Source organism: Vitis riparia, chromosome 14 (genome assembly GCF_004353265.1).
Source record: "Vitis riparia cultivar Riparia Gloire de Montpellier isolate 1030 chromosome 14, EGFV_Vit.rip_1.0, whole genome shotgun sequence".
Lineage (NCBI taxonomy): Eukaryota > Viridiplantae > Streptophyta > Magnoliopsida > Vitales > Vitaceae > Vitis > Vitis riparia.
The window spans coordinates 5,120,599-5,130,640 of NC_048444.1; the positions used below are offsets into that span (position 1 = coordinate 5,120,599).

At 39.7% G+C, this 10,042-nt stretch overlaps 2 protein-coding genes across 5 annotated transcripts; both read left to right on the forward strand.

Moving 5' to 3' along the window:
- Positions 1-731: 731 nt before the first annotated feature.
- On the forward strand, positions 732-6,370 carry LOC117930326. 4 transcript variants are annotated; one of them, XM_034850924.1, is made up of 6 exons: positions 732-1,392; positions 1,697-3,400; positions 3,532-3,783; positions 4,521-4,601; positions 4,908-5,531; positions 6,162-6,370. In XM_034850924.1, the coding sequence occupies exons 2-6, from the start codon at positions 2,135-2,137 to the stop codon at positions 6,216-6,218; spliced, it is 2,280 nt and encodes a 759-aa protein (XP_034706815.1). In that variant the 5' UTR covers positions 732-1,392; positions 1,697-2,134; the 3' UTR covers positions 6,219-6,370. The 4 variants fall into 4 exon arrangements, with proteins under 4 accessions (XP_034706815.1, XP_034706817.1, XP_034706816.1 ...); XM_034850926.1 differs by having other exon boundaries at positions 732-1,260; XM_034850925.1 differs by having other exon boundaries at positions 732-1,067.
- A 2,039-nt stretch (positions 6,371-8,409) lies between these two features.
- LOC117930051 (zinc finger protein 2) lies at positions 8,410-8,805 on the forward strand. Its single transcript, XM_034850498.1, has one exon. The coding sequence runs from the start codon at positions 8,410-8,412 to the stop codon at positions 8,803-8,805; it is 396 nt and encodes a 131-aa protein (XP_034706389.1).
- The last annotated feature ends 1,237 nt before the right edge of the window (positions 8,806-10,042 follow it).

Here is a 10,042-nt window from a genome sequence, read left to right on the forward strand (position 1 = left end):
ATTGAAGGGTTTTAGATTTTATAACTCATTCCCGATGGGCGGACTTTGGTAGGTAGGGATTTTGATAGATTGGTATTTTCTTAAAGTTAATTTATTATTAGCGTAACATTGAGCAGAGTGTAGAGGCCCAATAGGCCCAATAGGCCCACTTTAATAAGAGCAGCACAGCACCGGCAACAGGCAGCAGCTTTTCTTGTTGGGTGGACAGTGGACTGTGGGGGAACGAAACAGAATAATTCAATTCAGCTACCTTCCCTTTCTGCTGCTTCGCCCTACGAATTAATTGAATTCTTAACCAATAGGCTGGCGATATGTGCCACTACGAACAATACTTTGCTGCCACGTGTTGGATCTGTGCAGCGACAGTCCACGTGGAATGATTAAGGCTTGCGTATTACGGTTATACCCATGCCCCTTTTCTAAAAGAAAAGCTTTTTATTACCCAAAAAAGTATATTTTGTTTTTCCATTGAAGAATTCTCTGTTCTTTGTTTGAATAAATTGATGACATGTAAAGGAGCTCAATCTATGAGTATTGATAATAACCCTCTTAAATAACAATAATTTTAATTATTGATTTTTGTTTTCAAACCAATTTAATGATCATTTTATTGGAAAAGAAAAGGGAAAAAAAAAAACATGGATCCAAGGTGAATTTTTGGGAAGAGGGATTAGAGGTGACAGAAATTGAATTAAGGTGGAAAGGTCATGAGGTTTAGTTTGGAATTTCCAAAAAGAAGGGAAAAAAAGAAAAAAAAGAAAAAAGAAAACTACAGGCAGAAAATAGAGGGAGCAAGTGGGGGGTGAGGGTGGTGATGAGGGTGCTGCGTTTTGGGATTATCAACACAGAGATAAAAGAGGGGAGACACAAGAAACAAATGGGGCTGCCAAGAACTTCTAACCCAATCCTACAACCACCTCCTTAAGAGACCCAACTGGAAAAATTCCATCTCTCTCCTCACATTTTCTCTCCTTCCGGTTCTCCTTAAAATTTGATTGTGTGATCTCAACATTTTAAAATGAAAAAGAAAAGGATTACATTAGAGTCAAGGTCAGATTCATTGATTGGTGCGTTAACAATTGTGTATCATTTCACATTTTGATGATCTGGGTGGGTTTTGATTTCGTTGCTTTTGGGGGGATTTTGTGGGTTGCAAATGCTTTTGGTTGATTGTTTCTTCTTTTGGGTGGAAAATATGAAGTTGCTTGGAGTAGATGATGACGGAAAGTTAGGGGTCTGTAGTGAATGTGTGCCGTACAAGTAACCCCATCTCCTTGAGTCTTCATTTCTGTTTCTTTGATCATAAATTTGCCTTCTTCTTTTGTTGGATTGCTGTCAAAACCATTAGATTATGCAGATCGATGATTTGTTAGAGTGTGTTTTGATTCTGAGGTAGTGTTTATCGCAGTTTGCTTAGCGTTTATTATCAAAGAACTCATGGCTATGGGCTTCTAGCCTTCTTCATAGAGTAAAACTTGTTTTATCTTGTAATTGTTTGTACCAGTCAACTGGTCCTGTAAATGTTCCTTGATGGACAGTGATTGAGTTCAAAGGGTTTATAGTTGTGGGTTTCATCAATCAAGAGAAAATTTGGAAAGCAACAACGTATTTATTTAATTTTACTTGTTTTTAGTGTTTTCATATATTCTTTCAAGTCACTTGGAAAACTAATTTTGGTTTGGAACTTTTTTGTCAGGCGTTTGCATTGCTAGCGGCTGTGAATTCTGTGTTCGTCATTGCTTGCTGGTGTGAAGAACTGAAGATAGATATCACTGATTATTTTTGGATATTTAGTATGTGCTTGGGTCCATGTCCACAACCTTGTAAGGGGCCACTAGTTGAAATGCCGATGCTGTTGGTGGATATAGCATTAGCATCTCTGTAGATTTGGACATTTTCTTTAGATTTAGTTGATATTGCAGAGTGCTGCATTCTGTGCTCTTCTTTGGAAGGGTATTTTAAGGAGAAGGCAGCTTTTCTTGTGTTGGTTAATTACATGGATGCAAGAGGATTCCTTTTGGATTGGCAAAACTGAGTAACTATATATTTGAATATACAGCAGTTGGGAAGATGAACAGAGTAAAGGACCCATTTAGGTCTTCTAGGAAATAAGATGCCCATTAGTTTGTAAACTATGGGCTTGCCACAAGTATCATCAATTAAAACTGCTGAGGAAGTTGCAGAATCGATTAGTACATTTTTGCAAAGTCCACAATTTGCTGGTTTGAGTACATGTGATTTGGATGGAATGTCTCGAGGAAGTCCAAGCAGAATGGGTGGGGATTCCATATGCTCTCCTTCAGGAGATTTCCAGAGGAAAAGCTCCTTGGAGCCCCCAAAGATTTCAGATGATTTGTTTGAACAGAAAGGGACTGTGGATGTTACATCCACTGTTCTGAAGATAGGTTCTATGGATGAAGTAGCTTGGTTCCCTCCTAAACACAGACGGGATATTCAGACTCCTGTTTCTAGGATTGTGGGGTTTGAATCGGGTGGAATGAATTCTATGAGTACTGGATTGGAGGGAGATTCAGTTGACCATGGCCATTCCACTGCTCCGGTTGGTAGCACAGTTAATGAAAGCAAGTCCAGTGGGTCATTAGCCAGGAAGCGGATGCTGTCACCTTTGAATGGTATGCTTTTTCCAGAACAGTTTAATGGTGATCCTCTCGACATTGGTTGCAGCAATTTTTCGATGAATACCCCTGCTTTTAATGGTGGCTTTGGGGGTGTGATGGCGCAAGATCATAAGAAGGCAAATGTTGGATGCAAGAAGAATTTCACCTCACCAATCTGGCCTATATCTAATTGCTCAGAACACAATAACATTTTATATGATAATAGTAGAGCAACTTCCATTTTTCAAACTGATGGCCTGAACCAGGATCACAATACTTGTGTATCTTCACCTGAACTTAATCACTTTAGAGAATCAAGTAAGGTAAGATCCAAAACTGGGTCAATAATGATATCCCCAAAAAAGGTGGTCTCGCCTCCTCTATCATTGTCTCCTCTTGGTCCAAAATTTTCTGAAAGAATGAAAACTGCAGGAGGGTGCAGGAATATCACAGAAGAAATGCACAGTGATTATTTAACTTTAAAGAATATGGAAAAGTCGCTCAATGGAGCTGTATCAGACATTTTCTTCACCCAGGAAGAAGAGGTGTTTAGGATGACAAGAAAATCATTTGATGGTGTTGAGCTTTTGCACAAAGAGTTTTACTCATCTTCCTTGGAAAGTACTGGCATAAGTTGGCCTCTGTCACAAAATTCAGCACCCACACCTCAATATATGAAGTTAGTTAGAAATTTGAGCAGACTTCCTGTTAGGAGGTCCTTAGTTGGTTCATTTGAGGAGTCCCTATTGTCTGGTCGGTTCTCATATGGAAAATTCAATCAGGTTAGTGTTTGTGTTGTGTAATATAGATAGCCTTTTCTGTAGATAGTTCCTTATTTAATCTTTGAGAATCTCTCTCCAAAGATATCTGATTTTTCTCTCAACTGCCTATTGTTGGTGCCTTATTTTTGTAGAGAATTGATGGATTTTTAGCTGTTCTAAGTGTTACTGGAGGGGACTTCTCACCAAAATCACGGAAACTCCCATTTTCAGTATCCAGTGTTGATGGAGATAGCTACTTATTGTATTATGCATCCATAGATCTTGCAGGAAATTTGTTATCAAAAAGGTTCAGGGCCCAAAAACTGAACAGAGGCCTTAGCAATGATGATTCACAAACTGCTAAGAGTCACCTGCGGATACCTATGAAAGGGCGCATACAACTGGTATTTTGTTTCTTCTCTCTCACAACCGATTAGTTACTATTTTAAATACACTCTAGCTTTAAGCTTTCTTTCATGTTTCTTTAACCTTCGATTTTGACAGTTCGAGTTGTGGAACTCTGTTTCATTTTAGTTTAATCATGCTTCAAGTGAGTGAACCTGGATAGGAGCTTAGGTGAATAAGAAAACCAGTTTTTTTGTCTACTTATCAAAAAACGAAAAAAAGACCCTTTTTTGTCCATTGCATCCCTCTTGAGTTTTGGCCATTCAAATGGCCAATCAATTTGATTAATATTATCACTACTATGACTACTAATAACATGGCAAAAAGACCATTTCAGCCAATGAGAAGAATCTTTTTAGTTGTTTTTGGAGTTGCTTTTCTTTGTTATTTGAATTTGTGGAGAATCATGAGTGAACAAATTTATTTAAAGGTAAGAACATAGTGTGTTCAAGGACTCTGGACACATGCAAGGCAGCAAGAAACAGAAAAATACACTAACCCCTGAACTTCTCTAACTACTAGCTAAAAATGAGTCCAGAAAATTCATCAAAGGAGTCTGTAGACAATATTCCCGGTACCATGTGATGCATTGTAGAACAAATTGCATGATTTCTCTTTCCATGGTTTAAATACCCATTTGAGTTTTAACACTCCAGTCAATCCAGGTGTAACATTTTTGGGCTCATGGATCTCTCCTCCTATTCTGTTTTCATTTTTTATTATCATCTTTTCCCAGGTTCTCAGCAATCCAGAGAAGACACCCCTACACTCGTTCTTTTGCAACTATGATTTGAGTGACATGCCAAGTGGTACCAAAGTAAGTTGGAATGATAACTGGATTGTTTTCTATGCTTTATTTGTTAGATTGGTGTCCTGACCTTTTTCTTAAGATGTTGGAATTATCTTCATTTAGCTTTTACATAAAAATTGGTATAGGGAGATATCACTAATAGATTATCAATGCAGATGCATTACTACTTTGGGAAAAGAAATGAAGAGATTTCTTTATTTTCAACCTGCTCATTACTAAATGGACTATTTCTGTTTTCAAGTATTCATTTTTTTTTTCTAGCAATATTCTAATGATGATTATGATGTCATTTTTCTGTTCAAATTAAATTAGACATTCTTGCGCCAAAAGGTTACTATAGGATCTTCTTGCCCAACTTCTCCACGGGTGAATGGTGAACAGAGAGATCATGACATGAAAGTCAAAGACAAGTTGATTTCATCCTCAGATAAAAGCCATCAAGTAGAGAAGAGCAGGGAACTCACTACTTCATATGAATTTGACATGCTTAATGCTATGAGATCTATAGAACCAAGTACTAGTTTTGAAGGAAGGGATGGTTCAGATTTAGTTCACTCAATAGATACACGGGATGCAGGGAGGATTGATGTACCTTCCCTTTTGCTCGAGGAGGGATGCAACAGTGCTGAATCCTCAAGAACTCTTGAAAGTGAGAGCTGGGGGGATGCATGCAATGAAAATGACAGAAAATCTGCCCATGGTTGTTCAAAAGCCAATGAGAATTCTACCAGTGCTGGTGCTCTGCGGTACGCTCTTCATCTCCGCTTTCTATGCCCTTCGAAGAAATGTTCTAGATCCATTCAGAGATGCAAATCTGATCCTCTATCAATACCACAAAGAACTTGCTTAGACATTGAAGGAGAGAGGAGATTCTATTTATACAATGATTTGAGGGTTGTATTCCCTCAACGACATTCGGATGCTGATGAGGGCAAGGTATGTGGTTCTAGCTTCACATATAACATGGTTTTGTGTTGCTTTTTTACATGGTTCCAAAATCTGCATCTGATATTTGTGATGTTACTGCCTCAGACAGGAAATGTCAAATGCTGTAAATTTAAATATATTTTTGTTACACATCTTGATGGGCTTTCAGGCTTTCTTTTTCACATAATTGCTTTAATAAGAGCTGTTGATGGTTCTGCAAACTGAACCATATTTTAAGTAGGTTAATATTAGGTTAAATAGTGCTTAGTTCTGAAACAATTTTAATGGCACCAGCTTTGGTAGCAATTAGATATTACCCACTTGGTCTCTCAGCTATCTCAATTAGCTGAATGGCCAAATGATGCTATTACTGATGGCCATGGTCCTGAAGCCTTAGAAATGCAATGGAAGTAACCTGCTCAGAACCTGTCAAAATGTTTCAAAACAGTGAAAGGGTGCCTTGCCCACAAAAGGCTGGATTGGGGATTCATTTTTGCATTTTCTATACAGAATTTGTGTATCTTGAAGCCTATTGCCAAACAAAAAGGAAAAAATTTATTGAACTCTCTCTCTCTCTGTTTGTTTAATATATCAGCACTGAATGTTTGTCTAATGAGAATTGTTGCTGGCTGATGGCAGTTGAACGTGGAATACCATTACCCAGAAGATCCCAAATACTTTGACATCGGCAACTGAAATCTTTGAATTCATCTCCTCAGCTGTTCCCTTACGGGCTTTGTACATGTTCTTAGTCATCTTACTTCAAATGACACTAACCCCATTCTACCTGTAAAGACTTTATGATTCTCAATAATTTGATAGACTAGATGTTATTGTCCTCTCTCCAATGCCGATATAACCGTCATAAGCACAAGTGAAAGCGAAAGGTGGGTGGGGCTCTGGACTCCATTTCCAGTATATTGGGAGTACAACTGGGCCCACACCCATCCATCTCCCAAATGAAGACTCATCTTTCTGTGCCACCTATTCAGCTGATTTCATGGATTGCATTTCCCATTTTCCCTTCACTGCCTGGGTTGCAATTAAAGTCATATGGTGAATTAAATTCAAGATCCCAATCCAAAACCCCGTCTCCTCTCACCTCTGCTACAAAAAACCCAATTTCAAAATTTCCATAATTTAATTGGGTTTGGCCCAGTCAAGCAAGCCCAAATCAACCTGGATGATACGCAACAACCCTTGTTTTCATTTGGGCTTGGCCTAGTAAGGGAAGCCCAAGTGAACCTGGATAATGAACAGTAACCCCTTGTTTGGCATGTGATGTGATGATATTGAAGTGGCCTGACCCATGATCTGGGGCTGGGAGTAAATTGGAAATGAGTGAAAGGACAAATCATGAGAGGGGGCTTGCGAGTCATGACTCATGAAAGTGGTGGAATAGAAGAGAGTGTGTACTGGACATAGTAAACCCTGGAGACTGAAAGGTCTTTGTAGCTTCAAAAGAGAGGGCAAGTGGGTCAGAGGTTCTTCGCCCCCGCTTTTTTGGGGGTGGAGCCCGTTGTTCAAAAATCACATGTATATATATATATATAATTCTGTATCTTGGATCTTCATCTCATCACTCACTCGCAGGTGCAGTGGAGGTGGGCCTCCATGATATTCCAAATCCGCGATAAACACCTATGTTTGTGCCTCTCTCAAAACACACTTGTTATGGTAAAAGGCGTATATGATTGGACCCTCCAGTTTGAACCAACCAGAGTTGAGATACGTGTCTGAGTCTCACTGCATTCTCCCCCATCTGCAATGGCAGTGCCCCATTTGCCAGCGCTGTGCTGTCGATTACAAGAAGGGAGGGAATTAGTTACCCGTTTGGGGCTGTCCGACATAACACCTACTCCACTCACCTCATGCCCTATCTCTTCCCACTTCCTGTCCTTTCCCCCTTCCCTTTTCCTTTCCCATTCCCTCCCATCACCCTCCCCTTTTTTCTTTTTTCCCCATTCTTCCCCTCCAACCTTCTTTTTTTTTTTTTTTTTTTGAATTTTTACAAGTACCATACCACTGTCCACAGCTAGTGTTGTGGGATTAGACAATGAGGCTTTTCCTATGTGTATCAAATTCTAGGCCGTACACGTGTCACATCCTCATCATCACCCTCATCAGTATTAGCTCATTGTCCTTCGTCACGACCCTCCCCCACAATATCCTCCAAACCCTACACTCCCACCAACTAACCCAACTAATGACTCTTGTTCCTCACCACCCTACTTAAAAGTTCAAACCCCACTTTTTAAACCTTTCTCCTTTTGGGTTTATTTGTACAAAAAATAGAGGTTTGTCATTTAGCTCACATCCTTAGAAACCAAAAACTATAGTGTTAATGTCCACATTTATAAGAATATTGTAATTTGATGGACTACATTCAAAGTGACACTTTTCAATCAATTAAAGCGGGGCACTCTACAACCAATTAAAGGGCACCACCAGCTTTCCAACCACCAATCACAAAATGACTGAATAATACTGCAATAAAATATATCGTCCCAATCATAAAATCCAAAGTTTCACGCTTCATATTATATTTATTTACTTATTTTATTTTTGTTTTTGAGGTGGGTGGGAGGGGAATGGGCTCTTTCCTTTTTTTTTTCTTTTTTTTTCCTTTTTCTTATGGTAAGGGCTTGACGATCGATTTTCTGAGATGGGTTTTTATTTCAAAAAAGAAAAAAGAAAAAAAAAAAAGGAGGGTATGTGTAAAATATTATGGCCATTTTCATCCCATAGGGGGTAATTTGGTCTTTTTATTCTCTAACCAATCATATACGAGTTCGTGTAAGCTTTCTGTGAGCTAAAAACAAAAACTAAAACCCCATATAAACCTCACCTCAACCCCATCTCTCTTTCGTATTTGCTCTGCTCTGCAATGGCGGACTCCGGTATGTACGATTTCCTGAAACAACCGTCGGAATCAGCCACCGGAAAGCCAGCTTCAGCTTCTCGGCTTTTCCCTTGTCTCTACTGCCCTCGCAAGTTCTACACCTCTCAAGCTCTCGGAGGTCACCAAAATGCACACAAGAGAGAGCGCGCCGCCGCTCGGAGAAGCTTCGCAGTAGAACGATTGGCTCGTCTTAATGCTGAGTCCTCTCCGGGCCCTGGTGCACCTTTTCTCGAACATTGGTTCGAACCTCTCCGAGCCCACCAGTACCACCCCTCAAGCTCAATCTCTCATGCCGTTCATGGTGGTTCCACTCCCGAACCTCTCTCCCCTTCCACTGAGCCTGCTGACCACGTAAACCTTGACCTCACCCTCCGTTTATAATCTTCTTCTCTTTTTCTTTTTCTATTTATTTTCATTTTCTGTTCATGTTCTTCGTTTTTGTCTTTTTGTTTCCCCTTGGAACACCAAACTGAGCCTGAAAGAAGGTGAGAATACATACATAGCAAGTTGAAGGTTCGCTGGTATAATCCATTCCATATTCCTTGAGTTAGGAGCTGTTGAACTTCAACCTTACTGCTTCACATGTCTATCATCTTCTTATGTTTCGAACTCCTGTTTAACACTAATGAGTAGATGATAACTTATGGGCTTCAACTTCTTCTTCTTCTTCCTCTTCTTCTTTTTATTCTCTTTCGATATATATACACTACTGTGAGTGCATGTTTTCATGTTCATGGATTATTTACATTATTTCTGGAAATACCCCTTGGCTTCTGAGCTAAGCTATGGCGGCAAAAGGTGGGTCAGGAGTCAGGACCCCACCCTTCTGTGAACCCTAAACCAGATTTTAACGGTCTGAGCTTCAGAGGCGGAGCAATATTTGGTGGGGTCATCACTCACTTTTAACTGGAGCCTCTGCGAAGACCAATAGCCTGATACGATTGCAACCATTCGATTTTACCTTGTGTTTTGATGGGAACGGCTGAGATGGGTCACCTGTTTTACAGCTGCTTTTTAACTTCTTTCTTTGATTTTTTTCGTTTTTAGTTTTTGTTCCCCTACTGAAGAGAAAAGGAAACAAATGATTTGGGATATCAGCTACGGTCAGTTCAATTCGAAGAACTGACGTTAAAGATGATTTTTGAAAAGGGTTGAGGCCTCCCAATCAGTGGGCCATATTTTGGGCCGGCCTTGTGGCCCATTTGATCGCTACTTTAAGTGTCAACCATGAACCACCTGCTACGCGGCTACGCCTAACTGGTTCATGAAGCGACTTAGTGGGATTGACTAGAGGTTGGACTTTACGGCCTTTGCTGTAACACCATTACGACCCAACTGCAATTGGTTTATGTAAAATGATCTAGGCGAACAAAGGCAAAACGGATACTTTTTTGGAAAAGAATTTTTGGGATTGGCCCAAAAGAAAAACTAGTCCGGCAATTTCATTTTCCCACCGAAAACCATGATTTGGACTCTCGAGTAATTCGAAAAAGTTTTCAAATGTTCGTACTACTCCAGCTTCGGCCTATTTGTTGATGAGAAAAAAACTATAGTCACTGCTCTTCCGACAGGCTGCCTTGACCCTTAACTTAAACAACTTTTGAATCAATCTATCTGG